This window comes from Eleutherodactylus coqui, chromosome 4 (genome assembly GCF_035609145.1).
Source record: "Eleutherodactylus coqui strain aEleCoq1 chromosome 4, aEleCoq1.hap1, whole genome shotgun sequence".
Lineage (NCBI taxonomy): Eukaryota > Metazoa > Chordata > Amphibia > Anura > Eleutherodactylidae > Eleutherodactylus > Eleutherodactylus coqui.
This window is the reverse complement of record NC_089840.1, coordinates 157,011,376-157,030,298: the sequence shown is the minus strand read 5'-3', so window position 1 is coordinate 157,030,298 and position 18,923 is coordinate 157,011,376. Positions and strand designations below refer to the sequence as shown.

At 43.5% G+C, this 18,923-nt stretch overlaps 1 protein-coding gene across 1 annotated transcript in view; it reads right to left on the bottom strand.

Moving 5' to 3' along the window:
- The window catches only part of SARS1 (seryl-tRNA synthetase 1), a 117,638-nt gene that overhangs the window by 1,346 nt on the left and 97,369 nt on the right, over nucleotides 1-18,923 (bottom strand). The window contains exons 9-10 of the mRNA XM_066600332.1: nucleotides 16,537-16,694; nucleotides 925-1,054 (exon numbers count right to left, since the gene is read on the bottom strand). Coding sequence (XP_066456429.1) covers nucleotides 925-1,054; nucleotides 16,537-16,694 — 288 coding nt within the window. The remainder of the gene's footprint in view (nucleotides 1-924; nucleotides 1,055-16,536; nucleotides 16,695-18,923) is intronic.

Here is an 18,923-nt window from a genome sequence, read left to right as displayed (position 1 = left end):
CCGCGCGATCCGACCCGAGCGCCTGCAGGGACAAGCGCGTACTCACCCGCGCCTGGCGGCCCCGGCTCTTTCATGTGCCGGCTGCCGCGCAGCCGGCGCATGCGCAGACCGGAGCCGGCGGCCGGGTGAGTGCGTGCCCCGCAGAAAATTAGGACATGCCGCGGTTTGTTTGCCGCGCGAGATTTCGCGCGGCCAAACCGCGGCCGTCTGCATAGGAGTGCGTATTTTAATGCACTCGTATGCAAACTTTCAGCAGCGGAAATCCCGCGGGAAATCCCGCGGCGGGATTTCCGCTCGTGTGCAGGCGGCCATAGATGTGACAGCTCAATCCACAGCAGAACTCAGAGGCTGTGCTGCAGCTTTTACTGCAGATCTGCATATGCAGTGAGCCCCAATGGGAAAGAAATCTGTATGAATCAGTGGATGCGTGGCTTCAAGAAATAACCAATTTTTTTTTACAATATGGATCGCATAGCATTTAGTAGAATGTAAAATGATGCTGATTTCATAGTGGAATCCGCACCCAAATCTGCAGTGAAATTCCACCTCGAGTATTAGACCATAATGTTTTTATATCAGTTTCTGATGGGGTTTTTGGAGCCAAATACAGCTGTAGATTAAAAAGTAATGGTAAATATAGAGGGAGGACCGTCGCTTCTCCTTCCCGGTGGATCTACTGCTGGCTTTTTTTTTTTTGAGGAAAAAAGTAAAACCACCCTTAAACCCACCTTGTTTGAGATCTGCCCTATGATATTTCAGCACTTGTATGGAAGTTGAAACTCACAATACAAACTGCCGTTTAAATAATCCAAGAAACTGGAAATACTTTGTCATGTAGGAAATCTCACAGAAGGTGGGAAAAAAGACATTGAAACGCTTGCGTATTAAAAGCAACAAACAAGGATAACCATCTCTCATACTGACCGGGAGGCATGAACTCCTGTAGTTTTTCAGGTACAATAATTCCTTCGCTAGTTTGATAATTCTCCAAAATTGCACAGATGGCCCGCGTGGTAGCACACATTGTAGCATTCAACATATGCACAAATTCGACCTGCAACCAAAGTCATATTTTGTACAGATTATAACATGGAATATTGACAAAGTTTCCACTATAAAATAGACATCTGAAAATTCTTAACCCCTTAGTGACCAAGCCTGTTTGCGCCTTAATGAACAGGCCAAATTTTGCAAATCTGAAATGTGTCACTTTAACATGGAAAAACACCAGAAAGGTTTTGCATATCCAAGCGATTCTGACATTGTTTTTTTGCCACATGTTGTACTTCATTTAGGCGGAAAAAATAGACCGATAGAATTTGTGTTTATTTATTAAAAGCGCCAAAATTGGGAACATTTTGAAAAAAAATCGTCATTTTTTCACATTTCCAACTGCAATATCTTAAATATGTGCAAACATAATATAGAAATTTTTGCTAAGATATATATTTCCACCTGTTAACTTTATTTTGGGCGCACATTGGAAAAACTTTTTTTTCTTAACCATTTAGGAGACTTACAAATTTAACATTACTTTTTAGCATTTTGAGGAACACCTTGTTTTCCTACACCAAACCAAGATTGGAAAGGCTCATGTGTCAGAATAATAGATACCCCCACAAATGACCCCATTTTAAAAACTACACCCCTTAATGTATTCACTGAGGGGTGTCATGAGTATTTTGACCCCACAGTTTTTTTTCAGGAATTAATTCAATTTAGAGGGGAAAAAGTAAAATGTCATATTTTTGCAAATCTGACATATTTTTCCTATAGTTTACATGAAAATGAGGATTTACACCCCAAAATGGATACCCCTGTTTCTCCCGTGTTCAGAAATATACCCAGTGTGGCCCTAATGTTATATCTGAGTCCACAACGGGGCCCAAAATGAAAGGAGTAGTCAGTGTCTTTTAAAACCGAAATTTTGCTTGAAGTCCTTTTAGGCCCCATAGCACACATGTAGAGTTCTTGAGCGCCCAAAACCATAGAAAGCCCCCACAAATGACCCCATTTTGAAAACTAGACCCCTTAAGGAATTTATCTAGGGGTGTACTGCATATTTTGACCCCACAGTTTTTGAATGAATTCAAGCCAAGCAAAAGGAAAAAATTAGGATTTTCGTTATTTTGGCAATTCTGTCATTTTAAAAACAGCTTTTTTTGTACAGCACACATATGAAGGAAGACTTGCACCCTAAAATGGATACACCTGTTTATACTGTTTTCAGAAACATACCCATTGTGGCCCTAATCTTATGTCCGCATGCACGACGGGGCCCAAAATGAAAGGCGTAATCGGTGGCTTTCAGAACATAGATTTGAAGTCCTTTTAGGCCCCTGTAGAGTTCGTGAGCGGCCAAAACCATAGAGAACCCCACAAATGACCCCATTTTGAAAACTAGACCCCTTAACGAATTTATCTAGGGGTGTACTGTGTATTTTAACCCTACAATTTTTGAATAGATCTAAGCAAAGCAGTAAGAAAAATTACGATTTTCATTTTTTGGGCTATTGCGTCAATTTAAAAACAGGTTTTTTAGTTCATGTATAAATGAAGACTTTCACCCCAAAATGAATACCCGTTTGTCCCGTGTTCAGAAACATACCCATTGTGGCCCTAATGGACTTACAGGACACATGGCTAGGGCTACAATGAAAGGAATATGCGTTGGATTTCAGGGCACAACTGAATAAATTCCAGGCCCCATTGCCCACTTATAGAGCCATTGAGCGGCTCTATAAGTGAGAACCCTCTCAAATGACCCCATTTTGAATACTAGACCCCTTAAAGAATTCATCTAGGGGTGTGCTGCGTATTTTGACCCCACAGTATTTGAATGAATCTAAGCAAAGAAGAAGGAAAAAGTAACGATTTTCAATTTTTTTGGCAATTTTTTAAATTTAAAAACAGGAGGGAACACCCGTTGAATTTCAGGGCACAACTGAATAAATTCCAGGCCCCATTGCTTATTTGTACGGAATAAAAATTGACTCCCAAAAAATCCCCCCCCGCCCCCTCACTCTGCGCCCTTTTCGGAGTTCGCAAATCTTAGATAAAAGTAATAATGTGAACTGTGTGGTATTTCGGAAGACAGGGGTAATTACGGAGGCTGGTTGGAATGGGCCCATGGGGCAATAAAACCGGGTATCCCCCCTCCTCTCATGCTTTTTGGAGGTCATTTCTTGACCTCAGTGGCGGGTATGTTGCGTAAAAAGTGGCGCTCTGTGAGTCTTCGCAAGCTTTCGGAGGTCTCACACAGAAGACGCTCAACAAGATGCTAAAGGAACTGCAGGAAGGTAAGCGTTCCCGGGGCTTCTTGTAAAATACGTATTACTGGTAGCGGTCTGAATAACGCTGGGCTCACGCAGCCGTAGGCGGAATCCGCTTGCGGAGACCCGCAGCGGATCCCATCTGTGAGCCCGGCTGTGACCCTGCGTACGGCCGCGTAATGTACTGCGCATAACTGCATACTCACACAGGCAGTCATTCGCAGTACAAATTTTTTTTTTTTGTATTTCCCGCAGCCCATATACAAGGTAGTTGCATATGGGCAGCGGGTATATCCACGACTATGGAGCACAATAGGCTCTATGCTGCGGATATCCGCGGTAAAATAGAACCTGCTGCGTTCTCTTTTTTGCGAGTGGATTACGCAATTCCAACCCACTAATGTGAGCGGAATAGTGTAATCCAATGCGATTGATCTGTGTATTACCGCGGATCAGACGCATGCGGAATCCGTAATTCCTATCCAGTCATCTGAGACCGACCTAAGGTAGATCGCTACCTTTTTATCACGTGACCGGGGACCACTCAACGAGGCCACCCGTCACTGCCCCAGGCTCTCGGCGACCAACGGTCGCCGAGAGCAAGGAGGTTTTAAGTTTCCTGGGCTCCCCGACTCCTGCGCATGTGTCCGGCATTTTGCCGGCGGTCGCATGTGCAGAATCCGGGAAAGTTCACGGAGGAAGAGCGCCTCGGTGTGCAAATACAGAGCCTCCGGTAAAAAGTTTCATCTCATCTCACTGATCGCATCGGTGAGGGGAGATGAAACTAACTTTTTTTTTTTTTACTTTTACGTGATCGCCATTATCCATTGGATAACGGCGAACACGTGATCAGGAACCGCTCACCGCGGCCCCCCCGTGAAATTTCCAGGCTCTTGGCTAAGTTTTGTAGCTAAGAGCAGGGAGATTTTAAGTTATCCTGGCAATCCACGGCTTTTGCGCATGCGTCTGCCGCTTTGGCGACGGCCGCGTGCGCAGAAGCTGTGGTAAGGTCCGCGGATAAATCCGGGGGCCTTAGATACCTAATTTCATCCGTGAGGGGAGATGAAATGTAAGCGTTTTAAACTTTTTTTTTTACTTAAATTTTTTTTTTTTTTACACTTTTTTTAAATTACTTTTTTTTTTTTTTACACTTTACTTTAAATGATCACTGCTATCCATTGGATAACAGTGATCATCTCTGCAGGGACATCCCTCTGCTCCTGGCATGCGCAGAAGGGGACTCAGGTCCCGGAAGACCGGGAAGCCGCTGAGGACCGGGGGTGAGTATTTTCACCTCCCCTTATGGATCCGATTCATGAGGGGAGGTGAAATTAACTTTATTTTTACTTTTTTTAAAAACTTTCGTTTGGATAGCGGCAAATTGTCTCCGCGGCAGACATCAGGGAAGCCAGGTGAGTACTTTCAGCTGCCCTGATAGATTTGATCCATCAGGGCAGCTGAATCTAACTTTTTTTTTCTCACTTTATTGCGATCAGCGCTATCCATTTGATAGCGCCGATCGCAATGCCGGTGGGGACTGCCCGCAGCCCAGGATGACAGCTCCATGCTGTCGGCTACCTGCGGGCACCGACAGCATGGAGCTGTCTCGTCCAAAAACGCATGTTTTTACGTCCTCAGAGAATAAAGCCCACTTGGGCAGGACGTGAAAACACTATGGGCTGGTCGTTAAGGGGTTAAGTAAATGAATAGCTTGCATTTGCGAAAAAGCAGCTCAAGCCAAAACCTAAACATTCCTAGCAAACTTAAAATTCACCTAACGCAAGCACATCTCTAGCCTAAAAATATAACTACTATAATACTGCCGGCTACGCTACCAAAAGAACATGGACTACTATAATATCATCGGCCCTGCTGCCACAAGAACATGCCTACTATAATACCGTCGGCTCGGCTGCCACAAGACTACACCTACTATAACAACGCCAGCCCCACTACCACAAGAACATTACTATAATACCGTCGGCCCCACTACCACAAGAACATAACCACTATAATACCACCGGCTCCGCTACCCAAGAACATAAACACTATAATACCGCCGGCTTTTCTACCACAAGAACATAACTAGTATAATACAGTTGGCCACACTACCATAAGAACTGAACTACTATTTATGAATCCCATAACCAGGAAGTGACTGAGTGTGGGCAGCTGAGGACTGCGGGATCTGCACTGGAGCTCTGGAAGGCAGTGGGAAGTACCTGGACAGAGCCTCTTTTGGAGCAAAAATTTATATAAGACCCGGTCTTATTTTCAGGGAAACAGTATAATACAGTCGGCCCTACTGCCACAAGAACATAAACTACAATAATACCGCCGACCCGTTAGCACTAGAACTACTATAATACCATCATATTTATTTATATAGCGCCATCATATTCCACAGAGCTTATATAGTGCCGGCCCCTTTACCATAAGAACATAACTACTATAATACCGCCCCCCCCCCCCCCCCCCTACCACAAAAACTTAACTACCATAATACCGCCAGCCCCACTACCATAAGAACATAACTAAAACAATATGGGAAGAGAAGTGAAAGGCCAGGTAAAAATATACAGTTAATACATTTGAGAACCTTGCTATTAGCAGTGGAAAGAAATAACAAAGATCAAACATTTAGAAGGAAAGTAGAGACATCACAAACTAAAATGTTTTTACACAAATGTACAGCGCATGGGAAACAAACAAGAAGAACTGGAGCTCCTAACAGCAAGAGAAATACGATGTCATAGGCATCACGGAAACTTGGTAGAATGATACACATGAATAGAATACAAGGCTTGAAAGGTATTGCGTTGTATGTTAGGAAAACATTGATCTCTACAAAGATTCAAGCTTCCGAGCATGGTAGTTCTATAGAAACTGTTTGGGTAAGAATACAAGGAGAGAACAACAAAAAGGGCACTATTGTAGGCATTTACTATAGGCCACCTGGACAAGCAGAAGATATTGATGAATTCTTTCTACATCAGATGGCCAAGCTCTCAAAAAAGCATGATAGTGATTATGGGAGATTTTACCCATCCAGACATTTGTTGGGAATCTCTCAGGTAAAAAGTAATAAATCCAACAAATTCTTTTCCATCTGGGCCAGGCACAGCGGATTACACCCAAGGGTTCTAAGGGAACTAAGTGATGTGATAGCTAGGCCGCTATTTCTAATATTTATGGATACTATCAAGACTGGGCTTGTACCACTGGATTGCTGCATTGCCAATGTAGTTCCAATATACAAAAAGGGGTCCAAAAGAGAGCCTTGTAACTACAGGCCAGTAAGTCACTTCAATAACTGGAAAATATTTGAGGGGTTTCTGAGAGATGCCATCCTAGAATACCTCAAGGAGAACGGAATAACTCCTCACCAGCATGGGTTCATGAGGGGTTAATCATGTCAGTCAAATCTGATCAGCTTCTAGATGAAGTAAGTTCTAGGCTGGACCTGGGAGAGTCTATTCATCTCGTATATCTGGACTTCTCTAAAGCATTTGACACCATAATAGGTTGATATACAAAATGAGGCAGCTTGGACTGGGTGAAAACGTGTGTATCTGGGTAAAGAACTGGCTCAGAGACAGACAGCAGAGGGTGGTAATAAATGGTTCATACTCTGATTGGGCCACCGTCACTAGTTGGGTACCACAGTATTAGGCCCCATTCTGTTCAATATATTTATCAACGACCTGATAGAGGGACAGAACAGTAAAATATCAATATTTGCAGAGGACACAAAATTATACAAGAAAATTAATGCAACGAAGGACAGTGTACGGTTACAAATGGACCTAGATAAATTGGGGGGGTTGGGCAGAAAAATGGCAAATGAAGTTCAATGTTGATAAATGTAAGGTTATGCACATGGGCAGGAGAAACAGATGTCCCCAATATACACTGAATGGAGTACTGCTAGGGAAAAGGTAGATGGAAAAAGATCTGAGGGTACTAGTGGATTGTAGACTTAACTGGAGTAACCAATGCCAGTCAGCTGCTGCAAAAGCAAATAAAGTCTTGGGTTGCATTAAAAGAAGTATAGGGGTGGGGGACGAAAACATTATTCTTGCACTATATAAGGCACTTGTCAGGGTTCAAAGAAGGGCAACCAAATTAATACGTGGAATGAGGGAACTGGAATACCCAGAGAGGCTATCGATATTAGGATTATTTACCGTGGAAAAAAAAGACGGCTAAGGGGCGATCAAATAACTATGTATAAACACATGAGGGGAAAATAACAAGGATCTCTCCCATGATCAGTTTATACCGAGGACTGCATCGGTAACAAGAGGGCATCCTCTATGTCTAGGAGAAGGCAGGTTTCATCACCAACACAGAAGAGAGTTCTTTACTGTAGGAGCAATGAGACTGTGGAACGCTCTGCCTGAGGATGCGGTGATGGCAAAATCCATAGGGGAGTTTAAGAGGGGAATAGACGTCTTTCTAGAGCCGAAGGATATCACAGGATATAAACAAACATTCAGGTGACCAGTGGGGTTGTAGATTCCGGTCTTACATTCAGGTAGGAACTATCAAAGGTTGATCCAGGGATTATTTTGACTGCCATTATGGAGTCGGGAAGGAATTTTCAGCCCAAAAGGGCTCATTGACCTCTGCCTCTTGGGGTTTTCGCCTTCCTCTGGATCAACCAGGAGGTTGAAATAGGCTGAACTAGATGGACATTGTCTTTATTCAGCCTAACATACTATGATCTCAGCTCAATGACATGGAGCGTTGTCCTATTGAAACATGGCACTCTCATCAGGGAAGACTTACAGAAAATATGGGTTTGGATGGTCAGCCAACATACTTTAGGGTTCACCATTCAAGGACTGTGGAAGAAGACCAATGCCAGGAAACACTCCCCAACCCATAATACTGCCACCACCAGTCTGCGGAACACTGATGGGACATGGCTTTACACCAGATGCGGAAATTGAACTCAACACTCCAGATGACCACCTGTCATGTGTCCAAGGTCCTTTAATATCTTTCCTGAGCCCATTTGAAGTATCGTTGATTATTGATATGGAGTAGTCAGTAGTACGCTTGTTCATCTTTGGCTATTGAATCTCAGTTGGTGCAAGGTACGCCACATGGCGAATATGCAAATTTGTCTTACTCTTTCACCCATGTACTGCTGGGTCAGTTGATCCACAGTGGTACATTATTACTGAGATATCAGACATGCCACCAGATGTTTACCTCTAGGGTCAACCACATGTGGCCTGCTGCTGTATGATTTTTTTGCCAAAAAGTCGGTCCCTGGGTTAATCAGTTCAGGAACCACCAACAGCTCTGACTGTTTCAGAAATACGGGCACCCCACTTCCATTATCTAATATGCCTGTGGTCAAAATCACTCGTCACCACATTTACCCATTCATATGAAGGCTTTTAAGCCTAAAGAGAGGTGTCTATAGAACTAGGTACCCATCCATTAAGTTTTGCCTTGACATCGTGCACTAAGAACTTTGCATTTTTATGTGGTTAGTCCAAAAATCATTACGCATTTGTTTGCAGATAATAAGTGTGCATGAGTGTTGAAGCACATTTGTTACTGTATTTCTTGCAGCATTGGCTTATTATGCAGCTTCACACTTAATTTGTTGGAGGTGTAGAATTTTGTTTTCTATATGCAGCACGTTTACCCACGACCACCAAATGTTGCCTTCTGCTGAGCTGAGGAGAAGCAGGCTTATTATCTGAAAGCAAATTGTGATGAAGCCATTATGTAGTACCACATTACTGATCACAAAATGTCACACGCTGTTCCTGATGCATGCACGCTTCTGTGGGAAATTTAGTAAAAAAGGTCAGACATGGACTTTCAGAAATGCTACCTTCTAATAGTTGGCGCTCTCCCATTTGCAAACCAACTTTACCAGAGGAGCATGCATGGCCTTATCTCAACCCACGTCAATAAGTGAAATACTACTTTTTTCAAAACTGCAAATAAAAAAAGGTTTCTATTGCAATCAACTGGACCGGAAAAACATAAGATTTCATAGAACATATGTGAAATTTACACAATGTGGTGAAGGTAACTCATTTTAGCACAGATTTGTGGATAGTTAATACTAATAATCTTTATTTATATAGCACCAAAATATTCTGCAGCGCTTGCAAAAAAAAGGGGGATACGGAATGACAAAAGTACAAAAACCACAGTTACATGTAGTAATCAATTGATGGAAACAGTAGGGGTAAGGGTCTAAAGCCAGATTTACATGCAGCATATTTGTTTTGACAAAGATAAACAAACTGTACAAAGCAAATAATTTAGTAAAGTTTCCAGATCTTCCTAACCTGAATAACCACGGTTAGGAGTTTGGATGGAGCAGCAGCGTGCATGTTGAACTGCTACTACATTCAAACTCTACGGGGCCGACCAGCACTGAATAGGTGATCAATTATGCTTGTGGACATGAGGCCTTAATGTAATTGTGGAATAAGCGTGGGTCACCCGCGCAGATGATGCGCAGTTCAATATGCCCATAGACAATCATTGGGCATCTGCAGGTATTTAACCCCTTCCCGCCCCATGACGTAAGGGTACGTCATGGGAGGCGGGTACTTCCCGCAAAATGACGTACCCTTACGTCATGGGGATAGCACGAGATCATAGCAGATCTCGTGCTATCCCACAGCGGGAGCCGGCTGTCACTAGTAGCGAGCGTCCCGCTGCAACGGAAGGGGGCATCGGAGATGCGCCTCCCCCACTGTTAACAGCTTCCTGCCGCCATCTAAGTAGATGGCGGCAGAGAAAGGGTTCACAGAGGGAGCGTGCTCCCTCTGTGTCTCCAGCCGGCTCTTGCGATGTTATCACCATTTTGGGGTACATACATTTTTTTTGATCACTTATTGCGTTTTAATGGGAGCCAAAATGCTAAGGGGAATCACAGTGGTATAGAAATCTATATATACTAAATCAGAAGCCCTTCACAGATATAGATATAAAACTTAATAACTTATTAGATTAGGATTAAAAACGTGGCCTGACATATAACACTTTCAAACATCAGACTATCACAAGTAACATATACGGTAGAGTATACGAAACCAACCCTGGTAGATTGGTCGTATCAGGTAGCTCGTCCCCTATGAGATTTAGGGAGGCTACTATCATGTGATTTGTTCGCTTTAAGATATTATTAGAGCGTAATAGTTGTACAAGAACACAGCTTGAAGGTGTCGCTGTTATCAATAGATGACATACGGTCTTGAATAATAGTCGGACCTTATTCTGATCCGATACTATCAAGATATATACCCAAGTCCAATGCTGGGGTTATGGGTGTTGATCTTTGAATAATTATGCGGTACGGTGGATGATATAGAAACTCGATCGTAGCAAAGTGTTGATTGATCGAGAAAGAATAGATGCTCAACGCGTTTCCCTGTCCTGATTAGGGACAGTTCATCAGGAGCGAAGGTGATAATCACCACAAGCTAATGTAAGGTAGTCGTACTACTAAACGACTGTCACCAAGATTGGGTGACTAGCAGAATATATGATAATCTCTACTTGTTTTGTGGTGGGGTCCAGTCATGGACATCGCCACCTCACTTCTCGTGAATAGGAATTACCACTTGGGTATTGGATATTTCCAGCTGTCTGTAAATATCAGACTCAACTACATGCACACCTTTTCGGGGAGCTTCATTGATTCAAAGCAGTGACGCAATCGGCTCCCATAGTTTTGTGGGTCGATGCGGTAATGCCTCAAAAGAAATAGTATGCGGAGCCCCCCCTCTCTAGTCTACTAAAATAATTTTAGTAGAGAGCTGGTCTGCGCATGCGCAGAAGACCTCGGCGGCGCGAGCACGCCGGAGCGGCTCCATTGAACAGAGCAGAAGACCGCACAGCGCAAGCGCGTCTAATGGAAGGAGAAGACAGCGTTAGACGGCACCATAAAGACGAGGACGCCAGCAACGGAGCAGGTAAGTGTATAACTTCTGTATGGCTCATATTTAATGCACGATGTATATTACAAAGTGCATTAATATGGCCATACAGAAGTGTATAACCCCACTTGCTGCCGCGGGACAACCCCTTTAAGACGATCCGGTGCCTTTCCAAAAGACCAGGATATCGTCAATAAAACGCAGCCATAGTATGATGTTGTCTGACAACTCTGTGTTTCGATAAACAAACTTTTCCTCCCACCAGCCCAGGTAGAGATTGGCGTATGATGGGGCACATGATGTCCCCATCGCCGTCCCCCTTAAACGGGGAATTCCAAAGGGCAATTCCTCAGAATAAGACGGAATTGCTCCGACGACCAGGACTTTAAACGGGAAAGTGTGGGTCTCAAACAACGTTTTTTGGAAAGAGACTATCCCTGTGACATAATTGAGAATGCATACAGGCATGCTGAACAACAACTAAGAAGTAATCTCCTGGTCCCCCGACAAAGAGACAACTGCCAGCTCTCACGAATCACCGGGACTTTTGACACGGGTACTCGGGAAGTAAGAAACATTCTCAAACATTATTGGAGCATAATCTCGAACGATCCTGACCTCGTAGAGATTCTACCACCTGCTTCAATGATAACATTCCGTAGAGGACACAACCTCAGAGATCATCTGGTAAAAAGCCACCTTACCCCATGTGCAAATTAGAACTGGTTAAGCAGTATGAAACCATCCGGAACCTTGCCTTGCCATGACTGCGCAGCATGCACTTTTATCCTAAAAAGTCACTCATTTACCAGTGCGAGCACTAATAAAACCTATTCGAATCGCGGTTTCATCAATTGCAGAACGCGTAACATCGTGTACATGGCTTCGTGTCCACGCCCCAGGAACTACGTCGGAAAAACCACACAGGAATTCCGGCATCGTATCCTGGGGCATGTTGGCAATATCAGACGCGGTGAATCCACCCCACTAGTGGACCATTTCCTAACAACTCATCATGGGGAATTAAATGGCCTAAAATTCCAAGGGATCGAAACCCTACAGACCAACGCGAGACGTGACAACATCGATAAAAAGCTTTTGCAAAAAGAAGCCACATGGATCTTCAGACTCAACACGGTTAAACCGGAGGGCTTGAACGCAATATTAAACTTCAATTGTTTTCTTTAGACTCTGGGATCTCGACTTTCTATTCCCCCCGATACTCAACTTGTGAGGAGTATGGACCTGAGGGGCGTTCCCCCTGAAATCCAATGTGATTTGACACATCATGTTGGTATTATTCCAAGCTATCATGCAAACTACAATTGTTAAACCTCTTGGCACCTTTATAAAGGAATCTGACATATCCGTAATTAGACAGTATTATTTGACCGGATAATCCGGGCTTATATGTGACACAACCTACGTCTGGAGCTTAATCTATATCTCCGTACTATAAAGGGGTTAACTTTTCCACTATCTGATGCGATAGATCTTCCCGACACCGGAATCACCGGTAGCCTCATTATCACACTGACCGTTTAGGTTCTATGTATTAGACCCAATCTGGCTAATATGAGGTTACCTTGCATTTACCTAGAATATATTAAAACGTCTGGATCGGCACGATGGCTTATCTTTTGCCCCCACAATACAGGTTTACTCATGACTATCTGCCAACCTGATGCATAGGCAGATAAGGGGCGTGCCTACATCGGCACGTCACATGCCCTGTCTTCCATAGCAGTACGTCGGGGGATATTGGTCTATACCTCCTGCAAAGACCGCCCCCCCTCTCCACTGCCCTATCGGGAGACACGCTCGATTACATCATCGCGCTACGGTCCATGCGCCTCAGAGTGGAACGCGGCTGTCATACTACTCGGCAGACCGCCCAATCAGGAGACACGCTGCGTGATGATGTCATCGCGCAGCTTGCTATGCGTTCCAGTATGGAACGCGGAAATAAACATCCTATGGCGCTCCGCTCGATCGAGAGCCGCTCTCGGCAATCAGCCGCCTACCAGGTGACAGCAGGACACTTGCCCATGACCCCTGATGCACCTTGGATCTATTAAAGGCCTATAGGCCACATACAGTGTCACATTTACCACTAAGGACTTCCCATAGGGGATGACATTATCCTCTGCTGCTCCCGATTGGCTCCCGACAGGTGAACTCCTCCCCTATGGGAGGAGCTGAATACCCCTTATAACCCCTGTCAGAAGCTCCAGTATCTCATTGCCGGCCGCTCACCATTAGAGCTGCAGGCACTACTACTCTCTCTCTATATCTCATGCACACCCCGGTCTAATCCAGGAATGGATAGACATTGAAGGGGGTTACTCTCTCTACCTGCTCTCAAACTCTTGCGCTGTATGGGGCACTATCTCCTGAGTTGCATAGACTGGTGCATTAAGCAACTTATCTGGAGTTCGCCTTCCCGCAGATTGCGGAGCTTATTAGACCCGCAGTGTTATATTTGATTGCGTTGTATGGGGCATTATCCCCAGAGTTGCACAGATTAGCGCATTAGCAATATATCTGATGGTTGCTCCCCATAGACCGTGGAGATTACTGAGATATGGCAGATACATTTCTGCTCTATTAGATGCGCAGTGCTATATCTCATTGCATAGATCACTCGGGTGTTATACGGAGCATCCTATAGGGACGCAGTGTTCTAAAATTATTTTAGTAGACTAGAGGAGGGAGGGGGGGGGGGGGAGGGGGCTCCGGATACGATTTCTTTTGAGGCATTACCGCATCGACCCACAAAACTATGGGAGCCGATTGCGTCACTGCTTTGAATCAATGAAGCTCCCTGAAAAGGTGTGCATGTAGTTGAGTCTGATATTCACAGACAGCTGAAAATATCCAATACCCAAGTGGTAATTCCTATTCACGAGAAGTGAGGTGGCGATGTCCATGACTGGACCCCACCACAAAACAAGTAGAGATCATATGTTCTGCTAGTCACCCAATCTTGGTGACAGTCGTTTAGTAGTACGACTACCTTACATTAGCTTGTGGTGATTATCACCTTCGCTCCTGATGAACTGTCCCTAATCAGGACAGGGAAACGCGTTGAGCATCTATTCTTTCTCGATCAATCAACACTTTGCTACGATCGAGTATTTCTATATCATCCACCGTACCGCATAATTATTCAAAGATCAACACCCATAACCCCAGCATTGGACTTGGGTATATATCTTGATAGTATCGGATCAGAATAAGGTCCGACTATTATTCAAGACCGTATGTCATCTATTGATAACAGCGACACCTTCAAGCTGTGTTCTTGTACAACTATTATGCTCTAATAATATCTTAAAGCGAACAAATCACATGATAGTAGCCTCCCTAAATCTCATAGGGGACGAGCTACCTGATACGACCAATCTACCAGGGTTGGTTTCGTATACTCGACCGTATATGTTACTTGTGATAGTCTGATGTTTGAAAGTGTTATATGTCAGGCCACGTTTTTAATCCTAATCTAATAAAAGTTATTAAGTTTTATATCTATATCTGTGAAGGGCTTCTGATTTAGTATACATAGATTTCTATACCACTGTGATTCCCCTTAGCATTTTGCCTCCCATTAAACGCAATAAGTGATCAAAAAAAATGTATGTACCCCAAAATGGTACCAATAAAAACTACAGCTCGTCTCGCAAAAAATAAACCCTCAGAGAGCTCCGTCCATGGAAAAATAAAAAAAAAGTTATAGCACTTTGAATGCAGTGTGTTTAGAAAAAAATAATTTCCCCCAAAAAGTTTTATTGTGGAAAAGTGGAAAAACCTAAAAAAAAAAAAAATTTTGGTATCGTAACCGTACCGGCCCGCAGAAAAAAAAATGTGTTGTATTATTTATGCTGCATAATTAACGCTTTAAAAAAAAAATCTATGGCAGAATTGATGCGTTTTCTCTCCCTACGATCATAAAAAAATAAAAATTAAGTTTTACAATGTAGTCTATGTACCCAAAAATGGTACCAAAAAAAATCTACAGTTCACCACGCAAAAAACAAGCCCTTATACGGCCGCGTCGACGGAAAAATAAAAAAGTTATGGCTTTTGAAAAATGGAGATGGAAAAATACCAAAAATCGCTTGGTCCTCAACGCCAAAATAGGCCATGTCATTAAGGTGTTAAATACCTGCGGATGTAATTTTTTTCCCCGCCAGTATGCGGATCACACGGAGGGAAAAAAACCGCAGCATGCGAAACATTTCTCTGGATCCCGCAGGGATGGCTTCCATTGAATTCAATGGAAGCCCTCTGGTCTGCAGCTCCGCGGGGGGGGAAAAAAAAGGCACATCGAACGCGCAGAAGATAGAAGATCCGTCCGCGATGGAGGAGACCCATGTCGCATCCAGACAGGTGAGCCTTAGGAGTTTGACAAAAACAAAAATTAAGGCGGAATTCACACACAATTTCTGGGGCAGTTTATTGAGCTAAAAGCAAATTCAAAATGAAGTATAAAGGAGGGGACTGACATGTCTCTACATGTGTAATTAAAGCCTAAGTATAAATCGACTCTGTTGCCATGCCTGTATGAATAAACTGACAACTGGCTGTGACTATTGCCATTTAATGCAATTAGTAGTACTCTGAAAAGACATATTGAAATGTCCTTCCTTATTTTTCCTCTTGGCTGGATAGGTCCAGATGTAACACGAAATAACTAGCTTTTCAGAATGGCATGATATTGAGATACTGTCACGAGATGTCTATCCTATGTGCGCGTGTTGCCTCCTAGTGGTTGTGATGAGAATTGCAGCCTTAAAAGGCTTTGCTTGCATGTCTTGATCATGTATTACACAGGTTTCATAAGAAATTGAAGTCTTTAACAAAACTATAGGTAAGATAACATAAGGATGGACATTTCAGTACTAGAGATGAACAACGTACTCGGTAAGGCCGATTTTGCAATCAAGCACTGCAATTTTCGAGTACTTCACTACTCGGGTGAAAAGTACTCGGGGGCGCTGTGGGGGAGCGGGGGGTTGCAGAGGGGAGTGGGGGGGGGGGGGGGGGGGGGGGAGGCAGAGAGAGCGCTCCCACCTGTTCCACGCTGCTACACCCCCCCCCCCCCCGGCTCCACCACGCCACGCCCCCCGGCGACCCCGAGTACTTTTCACTTGAGTAGTGAAGTACTCGAAAATCGCGGTGCTCGATTGCGAAATCGGCCTTACCGAGTACGTTCGCTCATCCCTATTCAGTACCTTATTTACAACAGTAACTCCCAGTTGTCAATATATTAGTTGGATTTCAGAAGGATAATAATGATATAGTAGCATAGGCCCGAATTTGAAATGGTCTCTACAGATTACCTTATCCATCATCTTTTTTGTCTGTCCAAAACGAATACGCAGCCTTCGAGCCTGATAGTCAGTACAATTGGAACAGGACACCAACTCTCTAAAGGCACCAGAGCCTGGAAACCAGGCCTCTAAATCCAGCTTCTTACTTGCAGCATGATTTAAAGAGCCTAAACAAGTTAAAGGGAAGGTAGCATTAGAAAATCAGGCATTATTGAATTCTTCTTAACAGATTGGTGAACTTTTTTCTTTTTCTATTATGCAGCAATTTACATAAAATTTACATTGAAATCCCCGCCTCCAGCTAGAGATTGCTGTGATTGGCTGAGTCTGATGTGACAGCCATCTCAGCCAATCACAGCCAGCACTGAACGCACGAATCACAGCCATTCATTCAGCTTTGGCTGTGACTTGCTTATGTGGGCTGTCAATTAGCTGACTCAGAGCAATCTCTTGCTAGAGGCAGGGGATTTCCAATCACTCTCCTTAGCAAAAGATCCCCTGCCAGCTTGACAAGTACAGGGATGGCTGCTAAGAGGTCCCGGGACCCCGATGACACCATCCAGGTGAGTATTGATTTTTTTTTTCCAGCAGCCACAACACTGGCATAACGCACGCCAGCACTGCTGATACCCGGCTGAATCTGCAGTAAACGGTGCGTTTCTGCAAACGCCTGTGTGAGGGGGGCCTAAAGCAGGTTAATTACACTATACATATGTATCCTGCCACTCCTTAGTCTCTGGTAAGCTGCTTTATTCCATCACTTGCTGAATACTGCAATAATCTACATTTCTCCTTCAGTTAACTCCCATTCACTTGAAGGGCCACTTTGGCAAAGGCACATTTTTCTATCCTTAACCACCCCCCTTCATCCCACTTAATTGCCTGCTACAGTCTGGACATATATGTATATTGCAGTCACTTCTGTGCAGTGCAGCCTCCTGTCTGAAACCTCAGACACCATCTTGCTACTGCACTTTCATCATGGGAGTGTTAGCAGAGCATAGAGAAATCTAGCAGGAAGAATCAGCACATCACATTGTCTGCTAGATCCCGTACTATCTCGGCCTGCTGAGAGCATACTGCCATTATCTCTATATTCTATATTCACTTAAATAAAATACAGACCATAATTATAATGCAGGAGATCACAGCTCATTCTCCAGACTGTTTAACTGTGTGATAGGAGCTTTTAATTAACAAACTGACAGGAATTTCAGAATTTTTGAGAACGAAGTAATTCTCAGGTGGACATGACATTCACATGACCCACCCAGAGAAAAGGGCTCAAAAACATTTTAGATATAAAAGAATGACTAACCAAGGTAATACTAGCCAACATATACACTGAAGGTTTAGTTACATAATGAACGAGAAAACAAATTGCACCAGAGTGGCCCTTTGAGCTAGCATAAAGCACACATAACCCTGCTATACAGGGTTTATAGAAAAAAAGTGTGCCTATAAACATGGTTGTGAGTAGTAAAAAAATAAAAATAAAACAAAAACGAAAAAAAAAAACACCCACACAAAATAAAACCCAATGACCACCTAATGTGAATGTAATGTGGGAGGTGTATAGCGCGGACTCAGGAGCAAAGCTCACTTCATACCCGGCAGGCGATGGTGGTTTCTGAAAAGATACCTGCCTGCAACAGCCGCAATAGGGAAGAGCTTGGATCTTGGCTGTTTAACTTCTTGGACGCCATGGCTACTGTTGACTGTAGTACCCAAGCAGCTTGTAGCCCACCCCCTCTGGCACCCCACTGGTCTCCACATGACAGGATCATGCGGTACCAAGATGTTCACATGGAAGCTCAAAGCCTAGTGAAGACTCAAAACTTCCATGTATTGCAGCCTATGAAACCCTACCCTTATAGCAGGGCTTAACTGATTATCTAGAACATTTCAATGTCAAAGGCATAGAGAAGTATTGCGGACTATTGTATGTGATCACAAGTTTACGTGCCCTATGAGGACTAAAAAAGAAACCGAAAAAAATATGTTTAAATTAAATGCTTAATGTTACTAAAAATACATTTTATATATAATTTTAAAAAGTTCAAGAAACACCTTCTCACATGAAAAAAAAAAAAAAAAAAAGTTGTTTTGGGCACTGGTCTCCTAAAATAGATTTAAAACATTTTTATCAGCAAGTCTTATGCACAAGATTGCACCAATAAAACTGCAGGTGATCCGGCAAAAAAAAGCCCATTTAAAAAGGATAATTAAAAAAGGGATTAATTCCCAAAATATGGTGACAGAAATGCAGTTTTTATGTGTTTCTTTTTTTAAAAATTGCTAAGTATGGTATCACCCCATTTGTACTGAGCCACATAAATCAAGTTAGGCTGTATGCACACGGGTGGGACGGACCCCGCATGCGGGATTTTTGCAGA